This window comes from Perkinsus marinus (genome assembly GCF_000006405.1).
Source record: "Perkinsus marinus ATCC 50983 genomic scaffold scf_1104296950436, whole genome shotgun sequence".
NCBI lineage: Eukaryota > Perkinsozoa > Perkinsida > Perkinsidae > Perkinsus > Perkinsus marinus.
Genome location: NW_003209596.1, coordinates 350,890 through 366,980, shown reverse-complemented (window position 1 = coordinate 366,980; position 16,091 = coordinate 350,890). Strand labels below are relative to the sequence as shown.

The 16,091-nt window shown below is 50.3% G+C and overlaps 5 protein-coding genes across 5 annotated transcripts in view; 2 read left to right on the top strand and 3 right to left on the bottom strand.

The window, feature by feature from the left end:
- Positions 1-180: 180 nt before the first annotated feature.
- Pmar_PMAR018580 (Histidine ammonia-lyase, putative) lies at positions 181-3,004 on the bottom strand (the record flags this gene model as incomplete). The annotated part of the gene is made up of 12 exons (XM_002778094.1): positions 181-307; positions 354-493; positions 541-693; positions 737-929; positions 1,451-1,587; positions 1,680-1,855; positions 1,903-2,063; positions 2,110-2,233; positions 2,303-2,486; positions 2,535-2,660; positions 2,705-2,815; positions 2,924-3,004. The coding sequence occupies 12 exons, from the start codon at positions 3,002-3,004 to the stop codon at positions 181-183; spliced, it is 1,713 nt and encodes a 570-aa protein (XP_002778140.1).
- Positions 3,005-3,281: 277 nt separating this feature from the next.
- On the bottom strand, positions 3,282-5,105 carry Pmar_PMAR018579 (cAMP-dependent protein kinase regulatory subunit, putative; the record flags this gene model as incomplete). Its single annotated transcript, XM_002778093.1, has 11 exons — positions 3,282-3,354; positions 3,402-3,526; positions 3,560-3,642; positions 3,779-3,926; positions 3,995-4,153; positions 4,200-4,301; positions 4,352-4,436; positions 4,485-4,570; positions 4,620-4,727; positions 4,772-4,922; positions 4,969-5,105. The coding sequence occupies 11 exons, from the start codon at positions 5,103-5,105 to the stop codon at positions 3,282-3,284; spliced, it is 1,257 nt and encodes a 418-aa protein (XP_002778139.1).
- A 1,142-nt stretch (positions 5,106-6,247) lies between these two features.
- On the top strand, positions 6,248-8,712 carry Pmar_PMAR018578 (Annexin A7, putative). Its single transcript, XM_002778092.1, has 7 exons — positions 6,248-7,204; positions 7,475-7,681; positions 7,734-7,877; positions 7,926-8,033; positions 8,150-8,245; positions 8,389-8,471; positions 8,556-8,712. The coding sequence occupies exons 1-7, from the start codon at positions 6,269-6,271 to the stop codon at positions 8,707-8,709; spliced, it is 1,728 nt and encodes a 575-aa protein (XP_002778138.1). The 5' UTR covers positions 6,248-6,268; the 3' UTR covers positions 8,710-8,712.
- A 1,034-nt stretch (positions 8,713-9,746) lies between these two features.
- Positions 9,747-11,233, top strand: Pmar_PMAR018577 (hypothetical protein). Its single transcript, XM_002778091.1, has 8 exons — positions 9,747-9,947; positions 9,989-10,130; positions 10,177-10,341; positions 10,390-10,446; positions 10,498-10,584; positions 10,625-10,716; positions 10,779-10,867; positions 10,912-11,233. The coding sequence occupies exons 1-8, from the start codon at positions 9,812-9,814 to the stop codon at positions 11,044-11,046; spliced, it is 903 nt and encodes a 300-aa protein (XP_002778137.1). The 5' UTR covers positions 9,747-9,811; the 3' UTR covers positions 11,047-11,233.
- Positions 11,234-13,413: 2,180 nt separating this feature from the next.
- Pmar_PMAR018576 (hypothetical protein) overlaps positions 13,414-16,091 on the bottom strand; it is a gene marked incomplete at both ends in the record, with an annotated part of 5,401 nt that continues 2,723 nt past the window's right edge. The window contains 9 exons of the mRNA XM_002778090.1: positions 13,414-13,711; positions 13,758-13,978; positions 14,025-14,093; positions 14,199-14,252; positions 14,303-14,421; positions 14,476-14,591; positions 14,640-14,700; positions 14,751-14,873; positions 15,184-15,304. Of these exons, the coding sequence (XP_002778136.1) occupies positions 13,414-13,711; positions 13,758-13,978; positions 14,025-14,093; positions 14,199-14,252; positions 14,303-14,421; positions 14,476-14,591; positions 14,640-14,700; positions 14,751-14,873; positions 15,184-15,304 (1,182 nt within the window). The remainder of the gene's footprint in view (positions 13,712-13,757; positions 13,979-14,024; positions 14,094-14,198; positions 14,253-14,302; positions 14,422-14,475; positions 14,592-14,639; positions 14,701-14,750; positions 14,874-15,183; positions 15,305-16,091) is intronic.

The following is a 16,091-nucleotide window of genomic DNA, read 5'->3' as shown; positions in this document are numbered from 1 at the left end:
AAGTCCATGCCTCGACGATTAGTTTCAGCGATGACAGACGAACGAGACTTCCGAGCGGGCTAACGCAACTCGCATAGAGACTGATTGAGACATTAACTAAAAAGTTGAAAATGGATATAGAAACATGGAGGCGCTCCCAAGTCAAATTACTTCCCCGGTCTACCCAACTCGTGCGAGCTATTAAAGCTTCCGGCTTAGGGTGAGGATATCACCCCTCGGCATCATGTCAATGGGGGAGACCTCGTCGATTTGGCTCTCCTCTCGTTGTTTAAGGTAAGGTTCCACCACTCTCCATACCGCACCAGACCTAACGCGACCTACTAACCATAGTAACACCTCCTGATCTAACCTACCTAACGAGATCGGTGACTTTGTCAATGTCCGGGGCTATGTAGCGGTCCTCATCATATGGATCTACACCGGCCGACCGTATAAGATCATATACGGCCTCTAGTGGCACCGTAGTGCGACAGGGTCGGTGGAATTCGAGGGCCTAGCATAAAGGATCTCCTAGTCTGCAGGGTCCCTGTATCGACTCACTTGACAAGCAGCCATGAGCTCAATAGCAATGACGACCTCGACATTGGAGATGACCTCAAGGCACTTCCTTGCGGAGTAGCCTCCCATGGATACATGATCCTCCTTAGCCGCAGAGGTAGATAGAGTATCCACAGATGACGGGTGACATAGAACCTGAACGTTAGAATCATAGCGCTGCTGAGGCAATAAGGAATACCTTATTCTCGCTGGTTAGCGCAGCAGCAGTGCAATGAGCTATCATGAATCCCGAGTTAAGACCGCCGTTTTGAACGAGGAATGCGGGGAGATTCGACAGGGCCGGATTGACCAGCCTTTCTATGCGGCGCTCCGAGATGTTAGCCAGCTCCTGTATGCCTATCGCCAAATAGTCCAGCGCCTTCGCGGGATATCTACGAGGCAGTCGCGGTGCCCTTGAGCCAACAACACTGATTACTCCCCATGGAAGTTGCCACCGGAAATAATGAAGCCACTAGTACCAAGCAATAGGGTCTCCATGAGGTGAGTCTAACGAAATACGTGCTTGCCACGGTGAAAGCTACTGCTTGGTAGAGGACGTACGTTGAGGGCTGTGTTCTCCTGTTTGAAGTTTTTGAGAAGGGCCCGCATCTTCTGGATTTCCTTACGGGCGCCATTCAAGTCAGAGATGTCACTTGCATCGTCAGGGCCGTCCAGAAGAGGGAACTACCACGATGGTCAACCACTAACCAGGACCTGCATCCTACACTATCATCGAGATTAAGGCTGCTGTCATGGGGCGTTGAGTGGATAGGACTCAACGAGGACACCCCTGCTGGTGTGGTCGCCGCACTACCTAGAATCGACAGCTACTTTAGTCGACTCTCCGGAGATTCACAGCCTACCTTTCGAAGCGGCAGCTCCATCTCCGGAGACAATCCTACCGCGGGTGCACGCGGGGGCCTTGGCGCTACCAGTCGGATAGAAGTCCGCCCCTCCAGTAAAAATCATAGGGTTGTCGGTGGCCGAGTTGAGCTCGACTTCCAGCAAACGCTTGACAAAATCAATAGTTTCAAAAACAACTCCATGGACCTGTGAAGCAGGATATGCATATCACCAATTTTTTCAGGCACCGCACAAAGCGGAGCGAATGATCTCGATGCCGCTTCCTTATAAGTACTTACTTGCGCCACACAGCGTAGAGTATATGCGTCCTGCACCTTCCCACTGTATCGATGACTTTCGAATAGCTTCGACGGTTTCTCAGGCTCCAATAAGCCGCGAATTCTAGATGCCACCAAGTTCTGTCCGCTATGAGGCCTCGCCGCATGGATCTTAGGGTGGAAGGCGTTATGGGTGCCTGCCAGACTACAACATACTCCTCTTCTCCAAGTGAGGAGACCTCACCCATAAGGACCTCCAGAGACAGAGCACAGGTGATATCAGCGCATCTTGCTACGTTGATCGACCTCATAACGGCTTCGCTTCCAAGGCTCGAAATCAGCTGCGTCCCGTTAATCAAAGCTAGTCCTTCCTTAGGACCCAGCTGCAGGGGTTCCAGTCCATGCCTAGGGGCGATCGAATAGGAAGATCAACTGCGCAAAGATCAATGACCTTTCAAGGACTTCCCCAGCGGGTTTGGGCTCAGCTGACTGTGGATCCCACATAAGCCCTTCTCCAAGCAACCCCAGGCAAAGATGAGCTAGTGGGGCCAAATCACCCGAGGCGCCGACCGTACCTGATCCCAACGAGACGAGGCTATCGACAAAGTAAACCAGTAAGAAAACGTTGAGTGATATGCAAGTACCCTGGCATGGAACCACCGATAGACAATCCCTATTGAAAGCCGCGAGCATCTTCTCCACCGTTTCGGGTCTAGCTCCAGAATGGCCACATGCGATCACATTAACCCGGAGAGCCAAAAGCATCCTGGTCCTCTCCCGGGAGAGAGGCGGTCCAACCCCAGCCGCATGGGACCGGATCAGATTCACCTGCAAAGGGTCATGACCTCGTCAAGCTTCTATATGCTGCGCACTCACCTGCAGCTGAGAGAGTTGATCTGGCGCGACTATGACGTCCGAGAACATACCAAAGCCAGTGTTAATTCCATAGGCCACCTCGTTCTTATCCAGTATTTGATCGATCACATGGCGGCCCCTATTGACCTGCCTAGGGCCATACCACCGGCTTAGACGGTGACGTATTCTACCTTATCCCAGGCCGCTGCAGAGAGGGTGAGCTCGACATTACCACTCGACAACTCCATCAGCTTCTCACAAGTTAGACTATGGCCGTCCAGTACACAAACCTGAATGCTCGCCTACAGGGGAGAAAACTTCTCCTGAGAAAAAGATACACCGGCGGTCCCGAAGAAGCCGCTAAGACCGTGGGAAGGAAGTCATCTCCAAGGAGTGAACTAGACACCTACAGTCCTCTCAGTAGGGCGATGGCTGGGGAGAATCCCTGCAGCAGTACCATCACTTCTATTAGCAGGAAGCGTATTGGGCATTATAGCCGATCAGGAAAGGACACTGTGTAGGATTTCAGCAGCCCAATCCAATGCCATACCACGGGCAGGCACATCTCACTGATACCACGAAAGGCGCACCTTACTACCCTTAAAGGATTGATCTTACTAACACTACCAACCAGCACATCACCACGATAAATTTATTACGCTTCATGGTATCGCCACTTATCAAGCACAGACATCCCCACGTCCAATAGCGAGAGGGAAAAGATGACTAAACAACATGGTTTGCGGGTATAGAATAGCCTCTAGTGGTCTAATTCGCATATCGATCACATGCCTTCACCAACAGCTCCTGGAGGGGTCCGAGCAATCTCTTAAAGCTGCGCCTGAACGACACGAGCATAATCTCACGGAATGGCAAACTCGCGATAACCTGTCTAGAGCGAGAAGCTTGGTGTCCGTCTTGGCCTTAATACTCGCTGCCCTAGGCTCCCCACGGAGAAGAGCGAGCTCGCCGAAATAGTCCCCAGTGCCATAAGACATAACCTGATGATGAGCCTGGGACGGACAGGAGGTATAAGATGCTCATACCACTTCCTGCTGGCCTCCATCGCGCTCCTTCAAGGCCTCACAGTCTCCATCTTCAATAACGTAGAAGGTGTCACCGGGCTCACCTGAACAAGCTCCACGTAAACCAAGGTCTTCTCTCCAACTGCTTGAAGACACTTCATGTCATCGACCACATCACCCGAACGGAGGCTCGAGGAGATTCCCATCGGCAATGCTGCTTGGACGCGATACGAGACTCACCTTGTTTGACAATCATCTCTCCGGCAGCAACCGAGACGGGCTTGAGGGCGTCAGCTATCTGACTTCTCTCATACGCGTCCATGGAGTTCAACAGTGGCACGGATTTCAAGAAGGATTCATAACGCTCACGCTTATGTGCTGCTGCATCCTGCAAAAGAAAAGTGACCGATAGACAAGCTCAAATAGGCCTCAGTAAGCACATCATGAACGCTCTACCTTAACGATGTGGTTAAAGGTTTCCCTGTCCAGCCTCAGCAAGGTGCAGTCGGTCTTAGCCTCCACAGAGGCGGCACGAGGGACGTTATAGAGGAGGGCGAGCTCGCCAAAGACGTCACCGACCTCGCACACCTTCAGCATCTTCTCCTCCTCGTCTCCCTGTTTGATACACATCGGGGCAGGATTGTAGGTCATGATAACTCACTGGGAATTTCTTATAGACCTCTAATTCACCACTCTCAACGACGAACAGAAAGTCGCCATCATCTCCTTGGTTAATTACACGTTCCTTGGCACTCACAGTCTCCTACCAGAGATACCAATCAAGCCTGGCCAATGGCTACATACAAGACGCACCTCCTTCATAGCGTCAACGACAATGGCAAAATCGTTGTTGTCCAGAGCGGCGAAGAGGAACGACTTGGAGAGGACGTCCTTGATTCTGACATAGCAACATCGTTTACAAGAAGAGTCAACGGTCGCAGTGTACCTGGCCTTTTGCTCGTCCTCCTTGGGATACACCGGGGGTGTAAACTCCTTCTTTACGTTCCAAGCACCATAGGCCTCTGCACTCACCTTAACGAAGGAGCTTATCGGCCGGAAGCCTGGCACGGAGAGGCCTTACTGATGCTCGGGCCTTGCCGCGCTGAGCCGAACTTTGGACGAAGCTGGCTGGCAGTTCATCAACGTAATCATCTTCGTCATCCTCAGAATCCAAAACAGAGTCGTTGTCCTGAATGAGAGTAGTCTGCGACTAAGGGCCCATGCAGTCGGTACGCCATCGGTAGTCCCAGCAGCTCCGCCAACACTGTGCTTGAGCATATCACGAAGACGGTTTATTTCGTTCTTCAGCTGACTGTTCTCAGCTTGAAGGGAATCCCCGAGGGACGTATCTTCGGAGCCACCTGATTTCTTCTCACGTAAATACCTAAATGGCGACCGTGTAGAGGAGAAGGGATTCAACAGAGACGTACTTGATCATGAACTCGACGGGGTCGTTAGGCATCTGAGTGAGACACTCAGTAACCATGTCTTCCAGAAGGGGGTTCAGCTTCTGGATGATGTAGTCCTTCTTGGCCTCGGGGATTCGAAGAGAGTCGAGTGAGCTCATTTTACGGCAATAACTGCCAAAGTGACCACTAAGCTCAATGGGAGGACTGCTACTGCAACAAAGACCGGGAAATGAGCCATCAAGTGCCTGTCCGGGGCGTCTCAGTAACTACAATGGAAAGAGACTTAGAGGTGGAAGAAGTTCAATGATTGAGGAAATCGTTCGCAATCTTCTCGATGGCGCCAATGTACCAGTTTCCCAGATTAGCCCCATAGACCATTCATAGTATCAAAGACGAGTGGGAGTATGACAACTACCGACTGAGGGTTAGGGGCGGAAGTCAGACGCACGAGACAATCTTGAGCAGCCAAAACAGCGCATAATCGTTCAACAGAAAGTGAGCTAAAACATCGCGTGTATTTTTCTCCGGAATAATCGTCCTACTCGTTTAACTTTGCGTCAGCAAGGGTCTGATTTTTCGGTGGGAAATTGCTTTACTGTAGGCACTTAACACCTTATGACCGAATCCGTCTGGGGCAGATATGCCACCCTTGAACTCTTACGCGGCGTGACTGTTGCCGCCTTCTAGAGGCGAGAAACATTGTGAATCAGAGTGAGCATCTTGAATTACCTCGATGCGCTGCTCTCGAAGTGGCATATCTGCCCCATGCAGAATAGGCTCCACGAACAGCGAGATTGATTCCCACAATCCGGCGGAATTACTCTTCCTATCGCAGAATTAATTGTACTATGCATATCTTGGGGTTGTGGCATAGGTGCCCCGCCCGATGGAATTGACTTCACTGAGAGCGAAATAGATCTTCAAAAAATGACCATACTACACCGTGAACCGATCACCACACCGCAGGGCATCGTCAGACGATAACCTCGTGAACCGTCCCGAGGTGCCCCATTGGTCTGCAGTTGCCGACCTCTTTTCTTGCCCGTTTTCTGATCAGGTAAGCTCTCCGTTTTCACATGAGTACTTACCGCGTTGAGGAACCGTCCAAGTCAACTGAGTCGGTCCGCCGAGCATAACATAGGTTCAAAGGTTCGGTTCGCCAATATTGGATACAGATATGGTGGACCACATTGTTGCGGTCGAAGCCTCATATTGCTTGACGAGTTTCATCCTCCAATGTGATTTAGAATTGAAGTGATTTCAGAGGACGATGTTTGAAGGGACTCGGGGTGCTTATTGTAGTCTTTTCCCCTTCCGTATAATGTTCTCGGGTCCTCCTGGGGGAAAAGGCTATGGCGGTAAGGGCGCTGGGTTTTCTGACGGCAAGGGGTTCGGTCCCCCGCCGCCGATGCCACCAATGCCTCCGATGCCGGGTGGCTGGGGCAAGGCATTTCCCGAGTGGGGTCCTATGTGGGCTGGTGGCAAAGGTAGTGGTAAGGGTAAGGGCTTCGATCATCCACCTCTCCGTGGTCCCAACTGGAACCCTCCACCGGGCCATGGTCCACCTGGGATGAGTCCCGACCTTGGACCACCGCCTTCAAGGATGATGATGCCTCCACCTCTACCGTCCCAAGGTCCTCCGATGATGGGAGCCCAACGACCTCATATGATGGGAATGCCGCCACCCATGCTCGGTGGTGGACCACCCGTACCACCAGCCATGCCCATACCACCGGTCCGACCAAACATAGTTCCATCGGAAGGGATGGTGAATACGCGGCCTGCAGGAGGCTCTAGGCGGCCTGCATACAAACCAGGGACGAGTGGTGTTCGGCGGGGCCTCATTTTCGCCTTCCACATCGACCCGAGGGCGGACAAAGAGTTGCTCGACGAGATGTTCACAGTGGCCGCGGCGCCGGCGGATGATGAAAAACAGAGTACATCTACTACTGCGGAACGCCAGGAGGCCATAGAGAAAATCAATGACCAGTTTATACAGCTTTGGAGGGTTCCCGGAGAGACGTTCGTCATTGCTGAGTACCGTTCGTGCGGGGCTGCGTTCAAGGCACAGCGAGCTCTGACTGGGATAAGGCTTTTTGGTCGGGAGATATATGCTAGAGTTGATAAAAGGACTCAGGATATGATGTATCACTGGCGGGGTGTCAGAGGCAGAGAGGTCGCCAATAGGATCGCTAAGGAGGGCTATGAGGTGCCTAGCAATCTCATGGACTTGGTGGATGATGAGATACACCAGTTGGTAGTACCAGGGCATGGGGGATATACTTACAATTAAGATTGATTTGGAAAAGGAACGGCAGTACGCTTGGGAATCTATGCCCGCAGGGTAGCATATAGCATATCCCATTCATCGTAAAACACCTTCTCTCTGTCATTCTACTGTCCTTCACGAAGTTCACATCAACACAACAGCGCACTTCTCGGAATAACAGCATCACTTATCACTTCTATTATATTGTTATTATCTCTCCCTGGTTGCTATTGATTGCTTCATTGTCGACGGGCTCAGGTTAATCGGGCGAAGGGTATCCTGTCGGACATAGCTCGGGCTGGGGAAGCTAGAATACAGTCTGAGGAATCGCAGGCTAATGCCAGAGGCACTGAGAACTGGAAGGGGTCACTTGTGAAGAAGGAAGAGAAGCGCATTGAGACGGTATTGTTGGGGAAGGCTGAGCAACAGGAGAAGCTGTCGAGGAACGAGCAGCAGTTGGCTGATGTACCATGGGAGCCTGGAGGTGTCATGTGAAGCTGTTTTGTATCTCTGCTAGGTGCAAGCTCAATATCTTGAAGCACGAGCAGCAGCCGATAAGGTTGATATAGAGACAGAGAAGCGCGAGAAGCATGAGAGGAAGCGGCGGAAGAGGGAACACAAGAGTCGGAGTACAATGAGTATCCACGAGCTCATGTCCTTGGTAGGTTATCTTGGATATCCGTGGCAGGAAATCCCCTTCGTGCGTTAGGTGCCGAGTGAACGTTCGGATATTTATCGTCATCCGATTGACTGGGATTACGTATTGAGTCAATCTACTACTGTCCAGCAGACTCTGTGGACGTGGGTCCGTCGCCAGGTAGCATATCTTTCCGAGAAGGTATCTTGGTATCGTGACTGCTCCACACGAGGTTGAAAGATTATCTCCGGACTGCTCTAGGCATACAATAACTAATTTGGATTAGTTGTCTGTAGGTGTCATTGTGGTTGGGCAGTCCCGACCGGGAGCTCACCGACTGGATAATGAGGATGGTCAATCGGCGAACCGATGCGCCTGATCTAGCAAGGGAGGTAATAACTCGGGGTTCTTGGTATGCTTGTGCGATACCTATGCGAGGTTTGTCATTATAGTGGATACGCAAGAATGTATTCACAAGATAAGGCTAGGGAAGATATCGGGTTCGATCCCTGCTCCCTGCATATCTTACTGTTAGCTTCGAGTCGTGATTGACGAAGAGGCTGACGCCTTCGTGGAGCAGCTCTATCGGATTTTAGTATTCGAGACTCTCCGGAAACAGTAGTACCATTGGGGACCGAGTTTCACCTGGAGCCAGCTGTTGCTCTCTACGCGGTTTCTGGTTCAATAACTGCTGCTCCTTAGATATTGTCCAAATGCTAAAGATTCCCACCAGAGTTGGGTGCCACTCACAGAGCGGGTCGGTGAAGTCGGAGGAGAGGATAGCGAGTCGGACGAGGATCTCATGGATGACACCCGATCGCCTTCGGATGATGTGGAGATGACCGCTGCGCCGTAAAATTATTGTTTCTTGCTACCATAGCTTTCCCAGTCTCCATCTTGTTGAGTGCTCGGTATATGACGGGTCGCCTTCCCCGATCTGTCCGCTAAGTCCGATCCCGGTTGGTTTTTCCCATCAAAATGGAGAAAGTGAATTGGCTGCGGTCATGGAGGGAGATCGTCCAAAAGCTGTTACTGAGAGATCACAGACGAGGCATGCAACGTGCCTGAACCTGATCAGTCTCTATGCTGCGAATTATATCGACCACGGGAGGCCGATTAGGGTTGACCGCGGTGTAGCACTAGTGTTAGTCGAGAAAGTCGGATGTGGAGATCGGAAGAATCAGTGATCTCACGCATCAGGGGGGCATAGGCTGCCGCGAAGAAGAGATGAATGCGGTTGAGAATGACACTAGAATTAAATGATCCGATGCGATCGGTAATCTCTTCGCTCTGTGGTACAACGTTCGAGTCTAGAACCATTAAAATTCCTGGGGAAGCAACACGATAGAGCATGAGCTGTTCTCATATATTTTGTGGCATAATAGAGATGAAAAGCAGCATAATTTTCCTATCATTCTAACTTCTCTTACTTCTCAAACAATAAACTGGTTTTGCTTTTTACTGATGTGAAATTTAGTGAGATTTTGTGAACTAAATCGGCGCACTGTGACGATATCCAGTATCATACCGAAAAGCAATTTTCTCCCAGCTGTCTACTGTATAGCCACCCTCGTTTGTCCAGTGCTTGCCGAAGGCCGCAGCAGTCCTTCTGATTTTATCGTGGAATTATAGCATGTGTCACACACGTGACATGCACTCCCTTAGCAATGGATGGACAACGCTAGTGACTCTCATCCACTGAACCATTCCATGGTGGGAAGACGAGTGACGAGTCAAGGAGCAACAGCAGAAACCACATTTTCACTACGAGGCAGCTAACGGGAGCCATCGTGATTCATTGTCGTACGAAGTGTTTTACCTTCCTCTCTCGGATATCCCATTGTGGTGTTGAGTACGTCGAGCCATTTGGATTTTATAGCAACTTCCCTACGCAGTTCGAGGAGAACGTTGAACTTCTTTGCTGGCCTCACGGCGAGAAATTCTGCCCACTTTGACAAATGGTGGAGACGGCGCCAGGCTTCATATCGAGCGCTGGTGTGCGCTTCCGAAGAGCCTTCGATTATACGGCTATGGGATTCTGTATCGCTTTCAATACATTCCTCTTGATCTGGGGCCTGGTGGGCGTCGTGACGAGTAAGTCCGCATAGGTGAGCTCCCTTGAATGTACTCGACAGGCATTTGGAGCCTTTTGGACGATAGCTACATCGGTTCGGTCCTCTCCATATTCCTTACGCTACTTTTCAACCTACTCATGCTCGCCACGTCGATGTATGGCTTTCGGGCTCTCCGGAGCAAAGACCTATCGAAGCAAATACGGTGAGAGATAGGGTTTGTCAGCTCTTTGATGTTATGCCCTCTTGAGGTACATCTTGGTGGCTGTGATACTGGTAATTCTGTATTCAATCGTGCTAGCGAGCCAGTCTACGGAGTACATTGCCGCTCAAGCCATCGACCGCAATGGAGCAAACGCTTATGATAATCAGACAGACTCATCTGAGTACGAACTCCTCCATGACTATAGAACATCGTAGGACTCATCTATTAGTTCTAACTTCAATCGCCCTTCCCTTTGCAGGTTCTATTCTACGTGGCGCGCACTGGATTGCTCAGGAGGTTACTGTTTAGTGGAAGGGTAAGAAGTGTTCGTCCTTGACGTGCAGCATGCCCGCGCATTCCCTCTTAGGTGCCTAGGAGATCCTGTTCGTTTCACGCCGGTGATATGCACTTCAGATGCGTCTACAGGAGAGAAAATAACAGCGGATGGACTCAAGTGAGGACCCACTGTTGTCAGTTCTCTCATCAATTGGCAGGTATAACCGTTCGCGAGATTATTTCCTCCAGTGCGTTACAGACCAACCGAAGGAACCCAATCAGAATCAGGGAATGATAAACTCGCTTTGCTGTACGATGGATCTGGCCGGCGCCTGTGTGTCGCCCTATGTCCTTTGGGTTTCTGGTTGACAGATACTAGAGAGTCGGCCATTTCCTCATCTGGGCACAGCTCTCTGCGAGTCATCATCATTCTGTCGGTTGCTATTGGGTCTATGATACTGGTACGTTCGGTAAAAGCTTCTTTGCCTCACATGTTCCCTGTCAGGCTGTCATCTCCGTAATTACTCTCGTCTCACGGCCTCGTACATGGCAGGATGACGACTTCCACTTTGTAAGTGACAAAGAGATGTTCCCAAAGATCCCAACAGCAGAAGCATCGGAACCGAGTCAAGTTGAATGACGGCGGTTTGCCTTTGCATAGCCATGCAATAATTTGTTCGTTAGTAGCCGCCTCTGTCGTATATGGTTCGGAGGTCGTCGAGTAGATGGGTTCATTGAATGAATCCCTTCCAGTGAAGCAACTGCGAACTCGCAGCGATCTGTGATTGTGGGACCAGTAAAATCGACCGATCTACAGCGCGCATCCATCAAACATTCACTTAGTTATGTCTCTGAGTTGAGCGCCAGTGTTGTCGATGTTGGTAAATAAGTTGATACGGTAATATGTTCACGACATATTCCCAAGCAGAAGAGCACGAACTCACTACCAGTTCGAATTAGTGGCTACGAGCCCCTACATAATCTCCGACAGGGCCTAACGCTCTTTCGCGAGGCATCGTTCATAGTCAGTAAAACAGACTCGTGGCATTTCTGGTCGCGAACACTCGACAGCGAGACGGAAATGTTAACCGTCAGTTCCTGGTATGTGTTGCCGGAATATCGCTGTACGAATGAGGAGCTCTATGTTGCCGTTATCGAGTCCAACAGATACAGTAACTACTAGTTACTAACTAGTCTGTTCACATCAGAGTTTCATCCGAGTTATGAACGGTGGTGCTTGTTTCACAATCACGCTTGTATCCATGGGATCCCATCGCATTGGGACCGGCTCACTGCGTCGTGAATGGCTGAACTCGTGGATTACGAAGCAACATCGCGTGCCACTAGCGAGGGAGTCTACCGGCGAACAGGAAATTTACAGATAACGGTTGGTGAGTAGCCTATAGCCTGGCACTAATTCGATATTATCGAATTGGCCTTTGTCCCAATTATTCACCATTTCTCGGATGGATAAATGACATTCGAGCCCTCAAGAAAGCTAAGGACTGATATACTATTAATGCACGAGATCATAATACCTTAGCTCAAAACAAAGAGAGTAGGATTTCTGGTAAGTGCGATTTCGAGGTGGTTTTGTCATTCGCTCGTGGTGTAGCTTGTAGTACATCTACAGAGATTCACTTCCCCTTGGAAGCTTGTTCGCACGAACGCAACAATCTCGCATTAATGTGTGATTGCATTGAAGCCATGAACTGCCTCCTCGTTCAATTAGCGAGTCCTTGCTGCAATAGAGTCTGCCTTTCCCTTCAAAGCTGCCATCTGGGCCTCAGCAGAACTGAGCTCCTCATCTATTATCTGGAATCAGATACCATTCGATCTTCCAACTGATCAAACTTTACTCATGTACTTGCTCACGCTCACGCCGCTGTGCTGCCGCTTCATCCATTTGTCTAATCTTCTCTCTCAAGACCGCTAGCTTCGCTTCTCGCTGCCAAGTTTCTTCATCGCCGGATGGCACCACAGTGGCCGCTAAAATATCATATCCGCTGGACACCCCTCAGCAGCAACAGAGGCGATCGAGTGTGATTTGAATCGCGGGTCACGGAAGTCAAGGAAATAGGTGACGGCCAGCAATTCAATCAGTCCTACCCGATGGGTTGCTTGAGAAAGTCTTCTCTGCCAGTGCTGCATCCAACTCCTTGATCTTCTGGAATACTCCCAGTTTGATGAGGTGAGAGAGTACTCCATTGCAGACTTTGGTGTAGAACCTGCCGTTCACAACATACGATTCCTCCCTGAAGAATCGATCCTCACTTTTGCCTAATTCGCAAGTCCGTTTCATGGTCAAGCGGCCATGAATGTGGATCGTAGGTGAGAACCTGAAACGGGTAAAATCGTATACCGTCGCTGAGCGTCACACAGGGGGTGGGATACAGACTCTCGTACGTCTTGGCAGGACTCGATCTGATCCATGAGCCACTCGGTTAATAACATTTCTCGACCCACCACTCCTGGATGGTTTGTTGTATCCCGGTTCTCAGTCATCGCCAGGATAAAGACTACTACCCAACCGAAACGTACTCAAACACAGTATTGCGTTATGTTAGCATCAAAGCCATCCAGGACGGGCCTCAGCATGTGAAGCGCTCCGAACGCCGATTATAAGAAATTCCCCGGGAAGCTCGTAGCATACTTCGCTGATCGACCGCCTCACAATCCCACTAAAAACCTGGACCGGCGAAAACTGCTCAGTCGAGGGGCAAGCACAGAACTGCACCGTGCAACACCTTGTGGAGTTGAACGCGGGAAGTGTGAGGATGATGCAAGTGATCGATAGTACTGCATGCATGGGGACGTGCCTCCCAATTGACAGTGACGATGATATCTAGCCTTTTCAAGGAGGACAGCAGCCGTTGCGTCGATGACGAGTTCAAATGACCTTGGCCTGTACAGGGTCGCTGAACACGCACAATGGTCACCCTCACCTCCGACTGCAAATCGGTCATGACGATCAGTTGCATTCCGTAGAGCCGTGTTAACAAGACACTTACTTATCTTTGGTTCCATCGTTCTCGTTATGCCGCTCATTATGGTGCTTAAGTTTCTTCTCGAATACATTCAATCGCACAGACTCGTCCTTTTCCAGCGCCTGACGGAGAACGCTTCTCTTCAACATACTGGGAGACACGAAACCAGAGGGGAACGCAAGTTTACGATCGCCGTAAAGCAGTCGAGTTCGTGCCTCGGCGAGCTGGTTCAATTCATCAGCAGCTTGGGCTTCAAGCTTGAGCTGTTCCAACTCCATCATCATCTCGAGGAACTGCTCCAGATTCTCACGGGCCGCGCTGAAGCACTTAGCAGTTCTCGCGCAGGAGAAAAGTCGAAGCCCACATTCCAGAGTTTTCAGCGAGGTTACTGCTGCTGTTATCTTCGTCGCACTCGTAGTTATCTATCCCTTCTTCCTCGCTGCTATTCTCCTCATATTCATCATATTCATCATCATGATCATTCTCTTCTTCTTCGTCTTCGTCTTCGCCTTCGTCTTCTTCATCATCATCTTCATCTCCTCCACCAGCCTCCAGATTGGCCATCTCTTCACGAATGAAGGTTGCCTACAGCAAGTCTCATTTACAACAACGTATTACCCTTTCTCACTACGTCGGCTTCTGCTTGAGCTCTCTTGACTCTCGTCTGTAATCTAGTCAACTCTTCTTCGAAAAAGCGAGCCTGACGAGCTCAATCTCCAGGGGAAATGCAGATGTTCTTCCGAGAGAAGACTACAACTCAGTCAGTGGCAAGGAATCCCGGATAGCGAAAGGAGATAGGACTCACATCATCGTCAACGAGTCTGAGATCCAGCTCCAGCTGCTCCTTCTCGTTTTGAAGCTGAAAAGAGTCAACTTCCATTCTCCGCCATTGTTCCCAAATAACCCCACTTGTCTGAGGGAGATCTCCTTTTCCAACAATTCCTCTCTTAAGGAATGGACTAGCCTCTTGGCTTCAGCGATGAGGCCACTCCTGCTGCGATTGAGGTCGCGAAGTGTATCAATCTCAACTAGGAGTGGAGCCAAACGACATCAAGTCTCTGCTCAGATTAAGGCTGGCTCACGCTTGATGCAATTATATCGCTCCTCGCTAAGGCGGGCTTCTTGAAGAAGCTCTTTCAGCTCAGCGTTCAGCTCGTTAACGGCGTTATCTTCCACTTCCTCCTTCATCTTAGACATCCTGAAGATGTGAAGAACCCCTGGTGAATTCGGCAGGCTCTCCAACCACCTCTCGGGAGCGACCCCCTTGCACCCTGGCTTCCTCGACGGAACGGCGGACGTGCGTCTGCCTGAGAGCAATTCCGATTTGACTTCAATCAGTACATCGCGGTGGGCATACCATTGACCACTGCAGCACTTATCCTCTTCGCTTCAGTCTCAGTTGCCGGCTCCGCGACAGAAGATGTAGTCGGAGGCTTAGAGGCCTCGGTCTTGGCATCGGTTTGATCGGAAAGTCCTCGATCTAAACGCGACAGATGTAACGAAAACCACAGTGGAAGTGGAAGCGAAGTGCAAGCTGTATCAGCCTTGGTGATGAGCATTAGCGTGAGAGTGACGGATCGAGTATCCCGTCCTTTGATCTTCACTTCTTTGAGATTCTGCGCCATGATTCTCGATCACGGTGGTCACAGACTGCTCCGATTCCACACGAGTGACTGCTCTAGAAGGAAGGTATGTCGCAAATGGGGTACGGGGGATGACCAGCGATGGAGCTGGAAACACTAAAAGACGGCGAACACTATGAATAGGAGACTGAAAATTGTAATCCTCACATGATGGCCAGAATACAGAAGGCTCCGAGCCAGAAACAGCTGTAGGCGGTATCGAGCCGCTGATCACAGGGGGATACTGCAGAGAAGGCGGAGGGAACATGACTGAGACTGGCCGAGTTAACTGAAGGCCGCAAGAACCTGGGTACCAGACACAGCGAAAAACTAGTGAAATAACCCGCAGTCACTACAGAGAGACCTCGTCTCACCAATACTGGATTGAAATCTTCGAGACTCGTGCAATCAATGAGAAACCGAGGGGTGTATCAAGGATCACGGGATGATTAATCGCCTCGCATTTGCTTCAACAGATTTCAAACTCGCCATGTACCAGATATGATTCCCACCAGTCACTATTTGTCCGGACGTGAGCAGATATCGGACGCGATAAGATGATATCACAACTACGAGGCAGCATGACAACCAAAACTCCAAGCGGGAATCCGAACGGAAGTACTGAATTTCTATCCAAATCCCACATGCATCTAAGACTGTTAGGATCAGACAGAGTTAAAATGAAATTTCTGCGCGATTGGGAGAGTGAGGCACACGGAGCCAGCACTGATTGATACGGATCAAAACTTGAGGATTCTAACCTCAAGGGGGAATGCTACAAACTTACAGCTCCTCAACCGGTGAGTGGAAGAATCTTACCTAAGTCTTCAAGTATCTTCGCGTCCAGCATTGGAGAAGAGGAGAGGCAAATAGGCCCATAGTGCTAGACGACGGTATGTGAGAAAATCTTGAAACCTCCTCTGAGCATGCTGCGATACTGGCGTTCGCTCGCCCGTACGAGAAACGCATTCTATGATGTGAGGATGATAATAACCGACTTATCGAGCTAGGAACCGGACACGACCTGATATAGAAGGCCTCAAGATATGGAGCTGTCATTGGCGATGCAGACCACG

Excerpts from the sequence above, each read along its gene's own strand:
- Pmar_PMAR018578 (XM_002778092.1), top strand. The coding sequence starts at position 6,269 with ATGTTCTCGGGTCCTCCTGGGGGAAAAGGCTATGGCGGTAAGGGCGCT. Across the intron at positions 7,682-7,733 it reads ACGAGCAGCAGTTGGCTGAT|GTGCAAGCTCAATATCTTGA; the intron begins GTACCATGGGAG and ends TATCTCTGCTAG. Across the intron at positions 8,246-8,388 it reads CGCCTGATCTAGCAAGGGAG|CTTCGAGTCGTGATTGACGA; the intron begins GTAATAACTCGG and ends TCTTACTGTTAG.
- Pmar_PMAR018577 (XM_002778091.1), top strand. The coding sequence starts at position 9,812 with ATGGTGGAGACGGCGCCAGGCTTCATATCGAGCGCTGGTGTGCGCTTC. Across the intron at positions 10,585-10,624 it reads ATAACAGCGGATGGACTCAA|GTATAACCGTTCGCGAGATT; the intron begins GTGAGGACCCAC and ends ATCAATTGGCAG. Across the intron at positions 10,717-10,778 it reads AATGATAAACTCGCTTTGCT|ATACTAGAGAGTCGGCCATT; the intron begins GTACGATGGATC and ends TCTGGTTGACAG.